Source organism: Lithohypha guttulata (assembly GCF_036872675.1).
Source record: "Lithohypha guttulata strain CCFEE 5908 chromosome Unknown scaffold_10, whole genome shotgun sequence".
Taxonomy (NCBI): domain Eukaryota; kingdom Fungi; phylum Ascomycota; class Eurotiomycetes; order Chaetothyriales; family Trichomeriaceae; genus Lithohypha; species Lithohypha guttulata.
The window spans coordinates 267,566-286,402 of record NW_027042759.1 but is presented as its reverse complement, the minus strand read 5'-3'; the positions used below and the strand labels follow the sequence as shown (position 1 = coordinate 286,402).

At 48.4% G+C, this 18,837-nt stretch overlaps 6 protein-coding genes across 6 annotated transcripts; 2 read left to right on the top strand and 4 right to left on the bottom strand.

Annotated features, from left to right (window-relative positions):
- Positions 1-9: 9 nt before the first annotated feature.
- Positions 10-1,108, top strand: LTR64_008575 (uncharacterized protein; the record flags this gene model as incomplete). Its single annotated transcript, XM_064902886.1, has 2 exons — positions 10-473; positions 520-1,108. 2 exons carry the CDS (start codon positions 10-12, stop codon positions 1,106-1,108), a joined length of 1,053 nt encoding a protein of 350 aa, XP_064750775.1.
- Positions 1,109-1,812: 704 nt separating this feature from the next.
- On the top strand, positions 1,813-3,195 carry SPE1 (Ornithine decarboxylase; the record flags this gene model as incomplete). Its single annotated transcript, XM_064902885.1, has 2 exons — positions 1,813-2,881; positions 2,930-3,195. 2 exons carry the CDS (start codon positions 1,813-1,815, stop codon positions 3,193-3,195), a joined length of 1,335 nt encoding a protein of 444 aa, XP_064750774.1.
- A 709-nt stretch (positions 3,196-3,904) lies between these two features.
- PMM1 (Phosphomannomutase 1) lies at positions 3,905-5,023 on the bottom strand (the record flags this gene model as incomplete). The annotated part of the gene is made up of 3 exons (XM_064902884.1): positions 3,905-4,154; positions 4,332-4,726; positions 4,874-5,023. 3 exons carry the CDS (start codon positions 5,021-5,023, stop codon positions 3,905-3,907), a joined length of 795 nt encoding a protein of 264 aa, XP_064750773.1.
- A 616-nt stretch (positions 5,024-5,639) lies between these two features.
- LTR64_008572 (uncharacterized protein) lies at positions 5,640-7,397 on the bottom strand (the record flags this gene model as incomplete). The annotated part of the gene is made up of 1 exon (XM_064902883.1): positions 5,640-7,397. One exon carries the CDS (start codon positions 7,395-7,397, stop codon positions 5,640-5,642), a length of 1,758 nt encoding a protein of 585 aa, XP_064750772.1.
- Positions 7,398-8,528: 1,131 nt separating this feature from the next.
- On the bottom strand, positions 8,529-10,139 carry ERG11 (Lanosterol 14-alpha-demethylase; the record flags this gene model as incomplete). Its single annotated transcript, XM_064902882.1, has 1 exon — positions 8,529-10,139. The coding sequence occupies one exon, from the start codon at positions 10,137-10,139 to the stop codon at positions 8,529-8,531; it is 1,611 nt and encodes a 536-aa protein (XP_064750771.1).
- A 4,008-nt stretch (positions 10,140-14,147) lies between these two features.
- LTR64_008570 (uncharacterized protein) lies at positions 14,148-15,371 on the bottom strand (the record flags this gene model as incomplete). The annotated part of the gene is made up of 1 exon (XM_064902881.1): positions 14,148-15,371. One exon carries the CDS (start codon positions 15,369-15,371, stop codon positions 14,148-14,150), a length of 1,224 nt encoding a protein of 407 aa, XP_064750770.1.
- Positions 15,372-18,837: the final 3,466 nt, after the last annotated feature.

The window sequence follows — 18,837 nt, the reverse complement described above, 5'->3', positions numbered from 1 at the left end:
GCCGCCCATATGGTACACTACATCCGTTATCTGAGAACACCTCAGGTCAAGAATGCTTCAAAGAAAGCACTCGAGATCTCTGCTGTTGCTGCTGTAACCACCGACCTTGGCGATTCTTTTCTTGCACAAGATTTGACACTTGTCGCACGAGTCGTTGATGCCACAGAGAATGGTGAGGTTCTATGTCTAGCTGAAGTGGAATGGAAATCTCATTCGAGGGCCACGAAGATTGATATCTCCTGCCCATCCAAGTTCATGGAGCGTTTGGTCACTCTCCACGTCTCTACGCGTGATAGTGTCTCTGCTACTCTCACGTCTAAAAGCCCTGCAGTGGTTGACATTTGGAGCTCTACGTTTCATCTCAAGCTGAAAGCAAAAGCAGAACCGCTTGTCGAACGCCGCTTGCAATCACATGGAAGAGTCCCTGTGCGCATATGGGAGGAAACTGGGGACAGTATTGCACGACATATCTGGTCCGTAGTAAGTCTGGTCTTCATCGCGTTGAGCTGACAGGTACAGGGATGCAAGCTTAGGCTGCCTTATCTACCTCAGATCTTGTTTTGAAAATCCAGAGGAGACCTCGTTGCCTGTTCTTCGAGAGCTCCTTACTAGCAATAAATCGCAACGACTACGCGTGTTAGAAGTTGGTGCGGGTTGTGGGATATTTGGCATTGCTGTATCGCAGGCAAGAAAGTGTGAGGTTTTCCTTACTGACCTCGAGGATGCTCAAGACATTATGCAAGTCAATGTCGATTGTGCCAAGCCAGCCGCTGGCTCGTCCTTGCAACGGCAAGTGCTGGAATGGGGCGAAGATCTAGACAGCCTTAAGGATACCAAGTTCGACTTGGTACTTGTGTGCGATTGCATCTACAACCCGGAAAGCAGTGTCTTATTAGTCCGAACCCTCACTCAAATTTCCGAACATAATCCCAAACTTCTCATTTTTGTGGCTTTCAAACGTCGCCACGATGCGGACGATGTCTTTTTCTCAAGCCTGCAAAAGACACGTCTTCGTGTAATTGAGCAAGGCTTTATCAATTTGCCACATGTCATGACAGACCACGATGTCGCTGAACCTCGGATTGAGACTTTCGTTTATCAGGCCTAGAGCAGTTACACAGGCGACCACTATCTTAACAGCATATCACATCTCACTCAAAATACTTGCCGTATTGGTGGTCCTTTCCACATGACATGTGGCAAGCCTACCTCTCTAAAGAGTGCATTTCACAGGTCCTTCACTCCACTGGTTAAGCGTCACTTTCTGCCTGGCTTGAGCTGCTAGCGTCAAACAGGGCTCCACAACAAAAAAAGTTGTCGAGGTCTCCGCCCCCAGACCGATATTGTCATCGATAGTACGAGTTTGCAATAAATATCTCATCGTGCCATATCACATTCTCTCCCACTTCTCATCACCACGTTTCTGCTCACACGAGCATCTCGAAGGAAGAAAGCACAGCCTTTGGAAACTTCTCCAAAGGCACTTTACCACGGCCGCAACAAGTTTCGCTCTTCGTCATCAAACTGCATCTGGATCCAAGCATCGCCACATTCTCAACACTCTACCACCACCCACGACTGGTGTCTTTGTCCGAGGCGGCACCTCCTTTGGTTTTCGTGTTGAATAACACTCCAAACTGTCTTCCACAATTTGAGCTGCCGCATAGGACTTCACGAACGGTTCTTCCCTCCTCCTTGGGGGAAGAGTCGCTGAGGCAGAGTATACGCTTGGTTGGAGCGGAATCAACAAGACCTCCTTAACACCTTTCAAAGCAGTATCACAATCAAAAATTTCCCCTGGCCATTCTTTGCATGGTTATGGCACCTTCCTCAATTCTACTACACTCAGAAGACACCATTATCGAAAATTACGATAGAATCAATTCTGGAACTGACAGCAATTATGGCGCTGGAAAGCCATTCGTATCAAGTAATGGCGAGTTAGCCAAGATTATGATCAAGAAGGTTCTGCACGAGCAAATTGCTCGCATCGATACCGATACCTGCGATCCGGACGAGGAAAACGCTTTCTACGTTGCAGATTTGGGTGAGGTCTATCGCCAGCATATACGATGGAAGAGCAATTTGCCACGCGTCAAACCATTCTACGCGGTCAAATGCAACCCGGACACCGAAGTCCTTCGACTTCTTTCGAAGTTAGGAACTGGATTCGATTGTGCGTCAAAGGCGGAGATCGATATTGTTCTTGGCCTTGGAGTGGACCCAAGCCGCATCATTTATGCTCAACCATGCAAGACCAAGTCCTATCTTCGTCACGCTGCACAGGCTGGCGTCGCACGAATGACCTTTGACAACGCAGATGAGCTGTACAAGATCAAGAACTCGTTCCCCGACGCCGAAATTGTCCTTCGAATCTTGACTGATGACTCAGCTAGCCTCTGCCGCCTAAGCACTAAGTTTGGAGCAGATTTGGACACTGCTGCAGATCTTCTTCGTCTTGCCAAGCAGCTCAACCTCAATGTCACTGGCGTGTCCTTTCACGTTGGTTCCGGTGCTGCTGATCCCAGTGCCTTTGCCAAAGCAGTCAAAGATGCAAGATGGGTCTTCGACCAGGCAGACGCGCTTGACTACAAGCTTAGCCTACTTGACGTTGGTGGTGGCTTCACAGATGACACATTCGAGATCTTCGCTAGCCGACTCAACGAAGCACTCGAAGAGTACTTCCCTCCTCACATCCAGGTCATCGCCGAGCCGGGTCGCTACTACACCGCCAACGCGTTCACCCTAGCCACCAACATCATCGCCCGTCGCGATGTCAGCTCAGGCCCTGGTACTCCAACCTCCACCGCGTCCACCACATCCAACGCCAGTACCCCTAGCACCACCACCGAAAAGTCTTACATGCTCTACCTGAACGATGGTGTGTACGGAAACTTCTCTAACATTATCTTTGACCACCAGCACCCAGTTCCTCAGGTCTTGTATAGCAGCCAGGCTCGTGATCTCAACAAGCTGATCGAGTATAGTATCTGGGGTCCAACTTGCGATGGTATCGATGTCATCTCCGAGTCCTGCTACTTGCCTGGCACACTCGATATTGGTGATTGGCTATACTTTGAGAACATGGGCGCATACACCAAGTGCTCGGCAACCCGCTTCAACGGCTTTACCGACAAGCATGAGACGATGTACGTGTCAAGCGAGGCTGGTGCGAGTGCACTCCTTGGATACTGAGTCGGGAAGGTGTGGTAGCTACAGGTAGATTATTGGTTACGAGGATATGTGAGAGCTGTCTCCTTGCTCAGAGCAAGGACATTCATCAAAATCAGGTATACGCACGTATCGAGAAAGACGGCTTGACAGGAGGGATCGTCGTCACATTCAATTCTTGGGAGACACGTTTACCGGAACAAGATTGCACGAGAGAAACAGAACACATTCGTTTAAGATGAGACAACTGGTCATAGCTTCGCCCGTGCGGCAAGCATGAGTTCGGTCCGAATAAAGTTACATCAAACTTGCTTTTTCCGCACTGTGTTCCTGCTTTGTCACGGTCTTTGTTCCAGCATTGTAGGAAATATCTCAAATTGTGTAGAGTCACTAGATATCAAGCCACTGCAGAGGCTAATGTAAACATCGCTAGGAATTAAGTTGTCGTGGTTTTCAAGACCAGGCCAGAGCCAAAATGGAATGAAATGTCCATAGCAAACCACGCATTTGTGACTACACAGTCTGTGAAGCTTGCTTTACCTTTCTGTTGCAATATTTGATACATTGCACGTGCTGTGCCGTCTTTAAGGAAGCATTCCGGGTATCACAGCTTTTCGACAAGCGTCCAATCTATATGTTCCCAACACTTTGTTCACCGTATATGCTGGCCCATCACAGGTTCCATCTGGCTGCAAAACCCTTTCCTGTTATGCAGCCGACTCTCACAAACATCCTACAGCCCAAACGTCTCCCTGACAATCTTCATCGTATCCTCTGGTCCCTTGACCGCATGGCCAATTGTTCTTTCATCCGAGTAGATCTCGTAGTCGTTACCGCCCTTGAAGGACTTGTCGCCGAAGAAGTGGATGTGCTTGTAGTCGATGCCGGATACCTGTTTCTCGGCTTCGACGTGTCGGAGGGCGTAGGTCTTGTCCCAGCCGGTGGGGAAGACGTCGAAGGAGATTTGGCCGCCGATTGAGTAGCTGGAGGACAGTCAGTATATACTCATGGAACAGATAACGTGATGAGGTAGGGAAGAAGGCTTGCAGGCGCGAATGTGGAGCGCAATGTAGAAAGTCTCCCTCTCCTCCTGTTCACCACTCTCTGTTCTCGCAGGTTGTCCGTAGCGGCTGGTTGAGCCCAGGGTAGATAGTACTCACGTCAATCCAAGATCAGCAAACTCCTTCTTAAGCACCTCGACAAACTTGGCTCTGCACCCAGTTCCCTTATCCCAAGCCTCAAACTCGTCCCTCTCTTGCTTGCTCGCATTCCTTCCCACAGGAGAAACATTGATCATGCCATTTCTGAACTCAATAAACGTCCCTCGCATGGCCGGTAGCCCCTCGAGCTCGGAGATATACCGCAACACGAATTTTGCAAGTTTCTGGTAGTTTGGTTCACCGAGGTGCTTAAGGAAGGAGGTGGACTCGAGAGGTTGACCTAATCGGTATGCGGTCAGGCCGTTTTCTGCGAAGCAGAAGTCGAAGAGGCTGGTTACTGGGACTGAGGGGGTTCCTAGTTGTTCTTGTTGCTTGACGAGGTCTGAGCCTCCGACCTGTTTGAGGGTGCGTTAGTGGTTGAGCTGTTGCTAAGAGTGCTGATTCGAAACGCAGGAAGGAGGATGTGAGCTGCTAGAGCTCTCTGCCAGTCGAAGACGTAGCCGCAGACTTCGAGGGACACCACAGGGGACTGCTGAACTTACGAAACCAATTGCACACTTCTCCCTCAGCTGGAGCAGCAGTTTAAGCATTTCTGGCGAGGCTGATTGACGAGCGGGTGTGACAGTGCCATCCACGTCGAAGAGGCATATTGTCTCCTTGATCGGCCTATCCTGGAGTTCTGGGAACGACATGTTGACTTCGCTGTCTGCTCAATGAGCTACGGCGCAGAAGTGGAGGGGTGCAGAGTTATGTATACACTCTTGGAGAGGACAGCTTGCTCTATGTTGAGGACACTTTGCAGTCTTTCTTACTGCAGAGAGTAGGAGCGGGATACGTAGTTTCAATGACTAGAAGAGTTTCAAGAAACTACAAATCTGTACAGTACATCTATCTTCACTTCACCGACTTCCAAAAAATCCTCGTGGTAAATTTACCCACATGTCAGTGTTTACATTGGGGTATCTGATAGGTGGCTGGACCCTGAAAAGCGGCCCGGAAGCTGCTTCTGTCGAGCTAAATCGTGTCTTGGTTCGTGCTAGCAATGCTGTGTTCCTGGCTAAGGTCTAGATTTGTTCACCTACTGTGGGTACAATCCTTCAAGGGAAACAATGATGGTCGATCAAAGGGTATCCATGGTTATTCGTATCTCTAGCAGTCTTTGGCTATATAGAATATGGGTATTCCAACTCTTTCTCGTGTAGCTCATACAAGAAGTATAGTCTGTTAGTCGTCTTGAAATAAGAAAAGCAAAATCGAGGTTTGCTCCCCGTGCAACGCCGTAAATTGTTTCAGATATGAACGAAAAAATTAAGCAGCACCACCAAGACCCTTCATGCCTTTGACGCTCTTCCATTCGACAAAGATAGCTGGGAAAACTGTCAAACAGCACATGGCAACAGCAATATACCACGTCTGAGTGAGCGAGTTGTTGTATGCTGTCAGTACTCCATCAAGCTGGCTAGGAGGAACCACGTGTTTTATCTCCGTCGCGCCGACGTGAATAATGATCGAAGGATCGATGCCAGTGGTGAACTTTGCCAGCTCAGCGGTGAGTCGATTATTAAACACATTCTGACCGACAGAGACGAACAAACTGCCGCCAAAATTCATGAAGAAGGCGGCCATGGCTGTACCAACGGGAATGTCTTTAAGAGGCAGGACAGCTTGTACTGTAATAATAGCTTGTTGCATGCCAAAACCAACACCGAAGCCGTAAATGATTTGATAGCCGATCCACTTTCCAGATGAGACGTCGACGGTCCAGGTTGTAAGTAGTCCAGCACCAATACAAGATAGCACAACAGAGGCATAGTAGAAAGGGTTGTAGTATCCAATCACTGTGGTGCCAGCACCACAAATGGCGTTAGCAATGACAAGAGCCAATATCATAGGTAGACAGTATATTCCAGATTTGAAAGCTGTAGCACCTTTGACGGCCTGGAACCAGATCGGGACCCAGTAAATTAGGATGAAGAAAGCTGCTCCAAGGAGAGAAGCCCACACACAAGCAGCGGCCACACTTCTCTGAGAAATGATTCGGAAAGGAAGTGTTGCGTTGTCCTTGAGGTACCACTGTAGGCCAATAAAGACAATGGTGATGATACCGAAAAGGACGAATAGGAGGATGATTCTCCAGTCGCTCCAGGGATATTTGGTTCCACCCCATTGTAATGCAAGAAGGACGACAACGATACCAGTGATGAAAAGAGACGTTCCAACAAGATCAAGCTGTTTTACACGTTGCGTAAAAGGCACTTTTGCCTCGAGCTTTCGGGTTGGTGATTTGAAGAGCAGACCAATGGCAAGGCAGGTAATGGCGCCTAAAGGTAAGTTAATATAGAAACACCATCTCCAGCCAGGACCATCTGTGAAAGCACCGCCCAACAAAGGTCCAGCAACTGAAGCAATGCCGTACATTGCTCCTATTATGCCCGTATAAGCAGGGCGCTTGCTCATTGGCACAGTGTAGGCAATAATGGTTAGAGCACCACCAAAGAGACCAGCAGAACCAACACCTGCAACGGCTCGACCAATGATCAAAGCGGTTGATGAAGGAGCGGCACCGCAAATTGCTGAGCCAACCTCAAAAATACCAATAGATACCAGAAAAGTCCATTTGATGGAATAGAATGTGTAGATCTTGCCGAAGAATAGCTGCAGCGCGCAAGTTGTAAGTAGATAGGATGAGGCATACCAGCCAATATCATCGAGCGACTTGAATTGATCCGTTATCTTAGGTATAGCCGTCGCAATGATCGTGTTGTCCAGAGCCATCAAAAACACTGCCAAACATAACGATGCAGATATGATGGCCAGCTTGATACCATGAGGATACTCGATCTCGTCGTCCTCAGGCTGTAGTTTTTCTTCCATGATCTTCTTGTCCGAAGTCTGCGAGCTTCGAGGCAACGGACTTTGCGACCTGCTGTCCTGCATCTCATAACTGTCAAGCGCCACATTCTTATCCATGCTATCTCTCGTCTCTTGTTTTAGTGTGGTATGTTGTGTCTGAGTGTCGTCATTGTGTCGATTCAACGAAGGACTTCTCGATCGATTTTGAGACATTCTTGAGGTGTAGGGAATGTTATCGCCTACTCGAAGGAGGATGGTTCTCGATCCAGCAGGGGTCGATTGACGGCTTGCAGGACGAGTGACGGAAGGAGTGGCTTGAAGTAAAGAGTGATCTTCCTCACAATGACACTCGTGCAGCGGAAGGGAATAGTATCTATCAGAGGACAGCTGGTTCGTGAATGGAAGAGTAAAGTCTTCAAAGCCCATACTGCTTTGGAGCCGGATCCGGCACGATTCTTGCCCGAGTGGACGATGAGCCGTCGAACACAGATTAGAGAACAGTTTTGACCAATCGGAATGCACGCCAGAGTCCGATTCTCCTATTGCTTGACTTTTCCCGTGGATCGGCAAAACGTGCGTGCTGTGTATCCATAAACACGTAGCAAATTGTTGCACAACAAGAGGTCAAGGTGACTATTAGAAGACTACATCTCAGTAGTTATACAAGGCACTTATGTGCTTACTGCCTGCTGCGCACGGCACCACCACTATAGTATAGCCTCTATCCTATCATCCAAGTAGGTGCTGGTAAAAGTGGTGAGATCGAGCCAAGCCTCGATAGAAATGTTACTGCAATTGGATCATCCTGCAGATCGGGGCTGTTTCGAGATCTAAATTTGGTTACTCCTGCACCTCCGCAGCCACGCTACTCGTAGCTTTGCGAAGTCTTCTGCAGCTCGCATGCCAGTTTTTGGTGAACAGAGCATTTGGGCTCACAGAAAATGCTGCCACATGCCTTGACAACAAGTCAAATATGCCGTCGATGAACGGATTCGATCCATAAAGACTTTGATGAATGTCCTTCAAAGGAGCCAGGCGAAAGTCGACGGACTATTGACGGATGATGGCATGCAAGACATGTGGACATCAAATTTAACCGACCTTATCAGGAATAAGCTCTGGTCAAGCAATCATTGATTCGGTGAACAAATGGCGATCAAGCCGACTGTAGAAGAGATAGTGCAAGAGTGTGAGATGTCGTTGATATGGATGCTTCTATTATCTATGTATAGTGCTCTTCAATGCATGTCCCGCTGCCATACCACAACGCCAGACGCTCTCTGCTAAAGCTGTCGCTCAGTGTCTGCCTTAAGATCGAAACCCAATTGTAGCCTGTTACGGCCTCTATATCACTGCGAAATTCTGCTCTCGCCTTTCATACCTGACTACAGCTGGCGCTAGAGGCCTGGAAAACAAGGATGAATAGTCAGTGTCGACAATATCTTTCCTGCCTTCCTGATTGGCGAACTTGACATATCGGACAAAGGTGGCTACCACCGACTGAAGTTGAACGTATGCAAACTGCTCGCCAATGCATCGATGTCGTCCTGCGCCGAATGGCAGGTAGGGAGATGAGGCTCCCTTGCTGATCATACCATAGCCGTAGTCCTCAAACTCTTCCTCGACGCTGAGGCCAGTGTACTGTAGCCTGTGGCCCTCTTCCCATCGATGAGGCTCCCAGGTCATTGGCTCGGGGAAATGATGTTCTTGTCTTGAGGTCACACCTGGTGCGGACATCAAGGTATGTGAGGTGGGGATAGAGTAAGACTTGGTTGTCGTTGGAGTTTGAGCAGTGATTGTCAAAGGTGACTTGACTTTGCGCATGACGCTGTGGATCGGTGCATGTATTCTTAGTGTCTCCTTCACCACATTGGTCAGCAATGGCAATTGAGATAGACTTTCGTAAGTCAAAGGAGGCAGGTCTTCTCCGAGAACCCTGCGTTGCTCCTCCAGCAGTTCCTCTTGAATATCAGGGCGAGTAGCCAGTCGAAGCAGGATCCATGCACTTGTGGAAGAAGATGAGTGTTGACCAGCCATTAAAAGAGCAATCATCATGTGAGCCACTTCGTGATCTGGCACTGGAGTACCGTTCTTGTATACACAGGACATCAGGTTCCTGATCATATCTTGCTCGCCCTCCTTAGAGCTCAAGTCTCCTCGTGCACGTCTTTCTTGAATGATTTCCATGTACGTCTGTGCCATCCTCCTTTGTGCATAATCTCGCTTTCGATTGTGAGGCAGGGGTGCCCACGGTAACATAAAGTTGATTGGCGAAAAGCCCATATCGAGGTGGTGATAGAGTTCAGCGAAGGTGTGATCAAATTTCTCTCGCACTTCCTTGCCTTGTAATGATCGCGAAGCGGTATAAATGGTGAGCTCGGCCATGGCTGGAGATATATCCATGGTGCCTGCTGGCTGGTTGAATTTGTTCTTGATGAAAAGCTCAGTTTCCCTTTGGATGAGCGAGACATACTGCCTGAAGGCGTCGGTAGTCAGCCCAAACTTAACGAACTTTTTCTGTTCCATCAACTTGGAGTTGGGACAATCGTAAACCACGTCTGACCCAAAGACAGGTGTGGTGAGCCCTGTATAGACCTCTTCCGCGTTGACATCTTTTAGCTTTCCGTTCAGTATAAACTCATTGCCTACTGTTCCCAAGCACACTGTGACCTTGCGACCGAGCAGGATAAAGGTGAAGACATCGCCATATTTCTCCTTGCAGGCGAAGAAGAAAGTAAAAGGATCCATGCCATACCATATTGTACTACCGAGACCGGGAACGAGGTGAAAGACAACAGGTGGTCCGTTGGGGTTCTTGAAGAGGATTTGGTTGAGGACATTGAGAGTGATGGCGAGAACAATGAAACTGACTGAGCCCAGCAGCACGAGCTGCCATATCGCCAGCGACTGCGCGAGCCGCTGTAAAGGTTCTGCAACGATCGCCACTGCACCCATCCTCGTGCTTTCGTGGTATCAGTGCCTAAGCAGTCGAGATGAGGGTATAGGATGCTTGAGCGGTGTTGATGCGATTTAACAAATTATTTTGCTAAGAACTGTGATTGGCCGATCTTTCTATCGTCCCCACCAGGCAGTCTTCGCCCGTCTGGTGCCACTGGTACCTTGCAGGACAGGTTCGGAGTTGAGAAGAGCCCGTCGGTAGAATCCCATCGGCCGCACTACTTATTCGGCTGTGACATGGATGGAATATGCATAGGTTCTTGATGATATCGTTGTAGTGCTAACTGTGAACTGGCGAGTACTGCCATCATATCCAGACTTTATGAGATCCCCATTTCTCCAGCACTACCTTCGTCCACCAGGAACTCTCGTCCTTGTTAATTCTGCGACTCTTCTGGAAAGCAGACACCCCATTTCTCAAGTTGATCGTTCACATCTACATCGCCGGAGCCCACCTATCTATTCAATACCTTGTGCTCGCCATCGTGCTTCACTCTCAATCTCAATGCCTTTGTAATAATCAGCCTCATTCTGCACAAAATTCAACAGGAGTGGCTTACCTTGCAAACAATCACTTTGGTGCGGGCGAATGATTCGCTACCATGCTCAGTTCGTGAGTCATGTAGTCCTTTTGTGAAACCGAGCTGTAAGTAATTTTGCTATACTGACCTTTGCGTTGATGAGCGAAGAGTCGCTGGTCGTGTAGCATCGAGTCGCAGTGCTAACAATTGGTACCGGTGACTGAATCGAGAACCAATATTTGTCTTGCCGACCATCAATTTTGGTCGCTGCGCGATAGACCACCTGCACGGACAGTCATCAACTACCAACTACATACCATTCATATGAGGTCTCGACTGCTCCAATGTCGCAGGACATGATTGCAACACGTACATCTTGTACAGCGTTCGCCTGTAATGACTCGATAGCATGATGCTCATAGTAACAGAGGGCATAATCCTGGACCCATGTAGGCAGTTCCAGTGTATATGCAAGACGCGGTGCAATGCTTTTACTTACGGTACGTGTCGAGGACTTTCAGGTCTCGTCAATCACCATATATTGCGGAGCTGTACTGTCTTTCAGACGTTCCTTGAAGAGCCTTCACCTGAGAAACTGCAGCCACGACAGGATTTGTTGTTTGCAGCTGAGCAACGGTGGACGTTCAAATTCTTGAAGCTTTGCTGAAGTCAAGCAAGCCATGCATTTCTTATGTCCGGTAGAGTGTAACAACTTCCGAAACGTGCGGTGCAATCCGAATCCCGAGAACAGAGAAGATTATCACTGCCAGTGCCGCAGATACTCCTGAATTCACGTGGCCATGCGAGCTGAAATACGACCGGTCGGCCGACCACGAACACCGAGACTCCATGCTCGCATTCTGCTGGCTTGTTCGCACTTCGTCCATTCCTCTGAGGATCTCGTATTCTGTCCCGACTTTCAAACGAGCCATACCGGGGCCGTTTTACTCAGCCATTCAATTGATTCCAGATGTCGGAGCCGACGCTCGCGTTGGCCAATAGCACTTCGGACACAGTCACATCGTTGGTGCTCTTTATTAGGCACCTGCATTCTTTTATGCCGACGGATTTACGCCTTACACCGCTATTAGCACGGTGCTTGCACTACTGGATTAGGATATGCCTGCGCCTGATGCAGCGTACGTGTCGTCCTTGCCAAATCAAAGCTCCTGCCTAGAAGATGTTGAGTTGTATATGTATTCGGCACAAAGTTCTCTGCTTTACATAAGGTAGGCAATCCCCTGCTCTTCGTAGATCCTTATTTGTTGTTCATTGGGCTTCATACCTCAGATCGCCCAACACTTGTCCTTCCGTGACAAACTTTCCTGTCGATAGACATATATATGTCGCCAATACTTACACACAACAACGAAACTTCTTCGAATCTCATATTTTAGCAGCCACGGCTGCACAAACACTCTCCTAGCAGGTGCTTCGCACCTCGACACGTTGACGCTATCAGACGTAACGGGTCAGCAACAACAAGGAACCACGAACATCGAATACGGGTGACGACATTCACCAGGAACACCACAAACTTGAAGCCCTTGAATCTAGCACATGACAGTAGTCATATACACTCTTATCTATGCCACATCTCAATCTGCTGGTGTGATTTGGTTCACACAACAAAAACTTCATGAGCGGAACTAGTTAGTTGCGACACAAAGTCGACACCAGGAAGCTATTGCACCACATTGAACCATAATCACTCAGATGACTTGGGTGGCATCTGCTGGCAAGGCCTCTCTTGTAGGCGCCGACAGTTTGCCGTTCAAGTTTGCAATCGCGTTCGAGCCACAAAACATTGTTCAGCCACGTCTTACAGATATCTGGTACTTCTATTTGAACTTCTAGTTGATAGGCAAGGGAGTCGCAGTTCTCGGACACAGGAAGTCGCGGCCAGAGAGTCGGCCCTGTGCACCAGACTGGATGCTCCCTAGCCATCTTCAAGCATCTACGAAGGAACAAAAAAGCATTGCATCCTCTTCAGCGAGGAAAGAGAGAAATTGAGGAAGGACTAAGTACAGCTGAGCCGAAGCATAAAGCTGCACACTTCTTATCTGAGAGGTTTCGTGGTGAAAATTAGCGAATCCCATTATTGATTGAATAAAATGTCAGAAGTAAATAAAATAACTGCTCATGCTGAGCACCACGTAAAGTCTCTCAGTACCCAACTATATACACCCTTGACTTCTCCTTCTTTTCATCTAGGACAGCATACGAGGGTCATTTCTCGCCTGCCGACTTCTTGACATGGCATCACAAGTAGTATCTTTGTCGAGACGCGTCCATAATACTGCCAAGCCCTGGTTATGCTCTCTTGCTGCCATGCACACCCACGCCGACATGCAAAGCGTCCAAAAACAGAAGTGCAATGCATGTTCCTTCGCTTCCAGAAGAAGCCATCCGACCGCACACAGGGCGCCGTCTCTACTTTGCTACAACAACACCCCGTACTTGCTGCCCAGCCCAATCTTCAGCTGCACATCACACTCACACTCACACCGACACCACGGTTCGCTTTTTACCAAAAGACACAGAGCTTGAAATCTAGATGCCCAATCCCGCAAGCCATGTGTCCAATGCGAGCTGATGCCCACAGCTTTTTAGATTTCAGCGTAGCAAAGACAATAACAATCATCAACTAGTGATTGCAACAACGCACGGTAATGCCTTCAGACCGAAGATACACCGTAAAGTTCTAGAACACACCTCCCCAATCCAGCCACTATCCTCGCGCCACGTTGACAAGCCACCACCGCATCGGAGTTAGAGACGCGATCGACTGCTAGTGGCTACTGTCAGATTACCGAAGACAGGGGTAAAACAACAAGGGCTCAAGTTTGATTGGGTGAGCGGTGCTCGAGCACATCAATTTCCGTTAGAGCAACAACGCAACAACTGTCCTGTGATTAACTGGTTGCTGGACGATCGTGTTGCGATGTTAGATTGAGATATGTGAATTGAGGTCAGCGAATTTAGTTGTGTTGTCACGTGCTTCAAATGAGAAGGGTGAATGTAGAGATGTCTGCTGGGGACAGTGTGAAGTTGCATCAATATCGGAGGGTGTGATGGCCTACACAATTTGGTGGTAAGACCGAGACTTAGGATTGTCAGAAATACTCCACTCAGGTAGAACTGTGCTAAGGAGGACTGCATTGTACTGAATTCACGTGCTTTGTTGTTACATAGGGTGAATATTTCGAACTGCTTCCAGATTCTATCAGGACTTTGCTAAGATCGATCCTATAAACTTTTGCTTCTTCAGCTTCAGTGTTGCATTGCAATCAATACATTCCTCCCAGACCACAGCAGTGCTCAGCCACTGAGACATAAGAAGCTTCTGGTAAACGCCTGCTGAATTCAAATTGACAATTAGGGAAAATGAGACATGGTGTATCGCTTTACAATGCAACGTGCAACTATGTAACACGAATTAGATCATCTGATACAGGGTATTGTAGGAATCACAAGTCTCTTGCTAAGAGTCGACTGATGTCCATCTGTGACTGGTAGGTTGTACGTGCGATGGTTGATAATGATATTGTCCTTGCTGGTATTCAGTAGGTGTAGGAGGCACGTATTGATTCGAGGAGAAGGTCTTCTGCGTGATACCAAACATGTCTTCACCTGGTGTGATGGGTGGCGTATACAGGCCGTGCTGCACGATGGAAGGAATAGCCGGCTTCTGTGGTGTAGCATATGACTGGAAGTAGTGGCCAGGCTTGCCTAGAGATGAAGGTGGTGTCAGGTCATAAGCAGTGGCCTGTGTCAACTGTGCTTGAGCAGCTGCTTGCTGAGCCAGGACATGGGATAATGTCCGTGATACACAAGAGTGTCGAGCAGATGCATATTTCCGAGACAATATCTGGGAAGGCTCGTTGATCTTGAGCATCAGCTCCTGAAAGGTTGTGGCATCGAAGGTCGCCGCCCACTCGGTGTGTCTCGCTGCATTGCGACGAAGGATGTTTCGTGCAAGGGCCAATGCAGACAATGCCAGTTGTGATGATCTCTTAGATACAAAGTCCCGGTGGTAGAGGGCAATCTCCAGGATATATAGGGCCATATTATCAACCTCAGGATCCTGAACATTGTCTCTGGTGGCCATGCGCAAGAAGTTGTCCACAGTAGGATGGCCAATGGTCCAGCCGATGGTCGACAGCACATGCCATTCCATCTGCAAGAACATATCGTCATCATACAAGGAGCAGCACATTGATTTCAATTCCTTGATTGTTGGCACCTTCTCCTTTTTGTCACCATATTTCGAGGCTATCAGCAGTGCGGCACATCCGACCAATTGATAATGACGTTTGTAAACGACCCTCTTGGAACAGTAGCGGTCCAATAAGTTGACTGTGAGGAAGAGGGTCTCTGGGAGCAATTGAAAAGCCGAATGAGCTTCAACGAGGAAGTCAAGCAAGTATGGCCTCATGAACCACTGTATCTCAGTCTGAATGTCGATGCTGTCAACGTCGGGCATGGTCTCTTGATCCATTCTCAGCATGTGGTCGAGCATGTCCTGTCCATACTCTTCTGAATCCTGCCTCGACAGTTCTTGAGCCAGTAGATGTTGACGATGTCTAGCTACTTCTTTGGTATTGTCCTGTTGTTTGGAGGCAGTGTAGGATACACTCTCTTGACTTGAGGCAGTCTCGTAGCCACTGTCCTGAGATCCGAATGATGAGACACGGTTGAACGACATTTTTGCTGTAGGTATAGATGACGATGATTCTTCAAGCCTGCTTGAGATCCTGCTTCAGATGACTGATAGTGAAAGACAGTCCGTAGATGACGGATTTTCAATGAGAGTGTTGTGTGACCGTTGGAAGGAAACTTTCGTATTAAAGAGTGACTATAGTTTGAAGGATGAGAAGTCGAGAAGATATATTGACGAATATCTTTTTGAATGAGATCTAAGACACAGCGAGATGGTCAGAGCAATGCATTGTCGTGCTGAATATTGGTGGCTTACCGGTGGAGTGGATAGCCGAATGATTATCCCTGGAGTTGTGGAGATAATTTGGCTAGAATTGTCTGGCAAGTTTGTGTGAAGGTCGAGCTAACGCCTCCACTTGATAAAAGCTCAGACTACAGCGTTGGAATGTAGCCTGCCCAGTGAAAAAAGAACAGCAAGCTATAACATGGTTAGAATTGGACCGATCCATTTGCAAAAGCACTGACCTGCTCCACTTCGCACAAGCTTTGCAATTGCTCTACGTAGTAGACAAGTGCAAGTGTCTGAGGGTGATGGTGGGAGAGCTCGTCCGGTATCTAGTGGTATTGTCAGTGACAGTTGGCATAAACGTGAAAAACGTATTGTCTTGAAACATAGGCGACGCAAGGGAGAGGTGCCATGGGACAAATGCTCGAGGTCAAACTTGGTCCACAAGGAGAGCCCAATTTTGTGCACGAGCAGAATCAGTCCCTGCTAGGGGTAGTTGACCAAAATTTCAGTGCACGGAACGCTCCCTGTATAAGATCCCCGTGGTCCTTCTCGATTGACTCGATTGACACACCTGCCAGACCATTGTGTAAACGATCAGCAGGGTTTAACGCCAGCCTCACTGCTCAACGACTATACCCCACAATGCAATAATTGAATCTGCTTGTGATCATGCCAACTCTTCCAGACCCATCTCAATCTCGATGCTTCGCATAATATGTGATGAAAACTCAATGTCTCTTACCTTCTGGACCTGAATCTGTATATTCACAGCTCTTTCCTGCTAGGCAACGATGAACAGCCTGTTATCCAGAAATGTTCGTAAACACGAGAGCAGCTGCCTGGAGCTAAATCGTCGGATGTGAGACTCGTTGAGTTGTCAAGAGGATCAGAGGTGAGAGATATCAAGCTCGTGTGTCGAGGACATTCAGATACTTGAGTCGTCCAATCAAGTATCTTTATCCTTTTTTCGACCGGAGTTGTGGAGGTGGGCCTTGAGGTTGTGCTCGAGGTTTGGACGACGGCCTCAGGAGGTCGTGGGTATGGAGGATATAAGGAAGGACATGGACGATGGACGGAGTCAAAAGGAAAGGAAGTGTGAGGTTGACAAAATGAAGGAGAAGCTTGGTGGATCCATGTATGAACGGATTGTACAAATCTGTCGACGTGACTGCCACTAACCAGCTTTGCTGGAGCGATGAGGAGCTACAGCTTGATGGAGGCGACAAGGACTGATTGGCTCTCAAGCGGGCTGGAGTTTGCAGGGCCTAAGAAACCACTGGCACGTCAAGAAAGGACGACCCAGGAACGCCAATGCTCCACCACCTGCAGACATACCGATGATGAACAAGGAACACCTCAACTCAAACACCCATGCCGGCACGCGATTGCAAACACGCCAACTTCGGCACGACCAAGCTCCTGCATGTTGTCTCGAAAGTCATCGTATCGTTGGCTGTTCCATGGCAAGACCTGAATTCGACCATTTCGTGTCAGATCAGCTAGTAACCATTCTAACCAGTCGTAATGATGCTCAACTGATGAATACTTTGCATGAGATTTGTTACTTGTTATTTACAACCCCATCCGGAGCCTGGTTCACAGTCCGGCCAACTGTGCTGCGTCCACAAGGCAATCTCCTGTCGCCTGGAATCAGAACTTTTTTGGGGGTGGTATCGTCGCCAATCACTTAGCTCCGGTGATGCTCAATGCTGCCTACCGAACAAAGACTTGTGATTCCACGCAGCCATCCTTACTATTGCTGCTCTGACCCTCGCTGGCGCTCACAACAATCTCACTATTGTTTTCCTACGGTAATGATGTGCATACTGCTTGTTTCCTGGTCGTGGCAGGCGATGTGCAGCTGCATGAGTTTCTGACGTGTATTCCTATTTCTGGTGCTCTGTATTGTTTCAGTAAAACACGTCAGACCTGATACTGGTCCAGGTATCGTCACCGCTCACTCCATACAGACTGGTCTGGTCGCGCATCGCTTAGCCCGATGCACATCGCGCGTCAAGCAAGACTGATTCGTCTGCAGTACTAACTCACATGCTCTTATAAGACGCCTAGCTCGAAAGGACTCAATCTTCAGCCGTTTGCCGGCAGCCAAGCTTCCAGCTCTACGGCTCTTATGTCAAATTACGACAAAACTTGCTGGCAGCCGAAAAATGATTTATTGTGATAAGCTCCCATTATGCAGTACAACCTGCATTGTATCAAGGCTCTGCACAGCACTGGATACCCATATCTGCACGCACTTCTGATGTGAGAAGAGTATGAGCAATGCACAATACGTATTTCCGACAACTTGATACTCAAAGGACTGCACCGCTAGGCACTGCTGCCAGTACCACGATTCCCCGCAACGAACATGGATGGTCTCGGTGATAATCCTTTCCAGCCTCATGATTAATCGCGATATTACCAGCGAATCTCCTCTTCCGGCATAGGCCTGTCTTCGTCTGGCTACCAACATCTATAAGCTCGTCATTGTGCTAGGCGGATCATTCATCCATCCTCATTTCCTGACAATGAAAGTCTGTCAATCCGCATAATGCGTTCCATCAACTTTGTCACGAAGTTTGCTTCGCGTGACCAACGTTCCAACCCTCTGGCTTGACGCGTCTAAGTGCTTACTTTCGTGTACTCAAAAGGTTCTCTTCCGAGTCCACATTGACATCAGTATCTACAAAAGTATTGGACCTGGTCAACATTGCCTTTAACAGCTTGTGCGTTCGTGGGACACAATAGACTATGAAACACAACGGCTACCTGTTTCTAGACAGACTGGTCTCAAGTCTGTCTGCCTGAACACTGTGCATCTTCGTGACTGCGTACGTGCCTATCAGGTCAATGTGTTATAGCAACGTCTGAGCTGGTAGACTGCACCTGTCATCCGCGACCGAACTCTGTCCCCCTCAAAACACACTGGTCTTTCAGACTGTGGAGTTATCTCTCCGGCGACAGGCACTATTGCCGTTGCGCGAAGCCACAGACTCAATTTACGGAGTAGAGTCGCGTCAGGCACACGACCGCGAGGCATCGAGCTGAAGCTCTTGCATCCTAGCGTGACTTCTTAAGGTATCAGTATCCGCATCCGAAGCCAGCCTTCATCCTTGGTTGCACCGCAACATGTGTAGAAATATGACGTCTCGAAAGTCAGAATCGCTTCTAGCCATTTATCAAAAGGTTTATGAACCCGCGACCTGCTTACTCGCTCTGG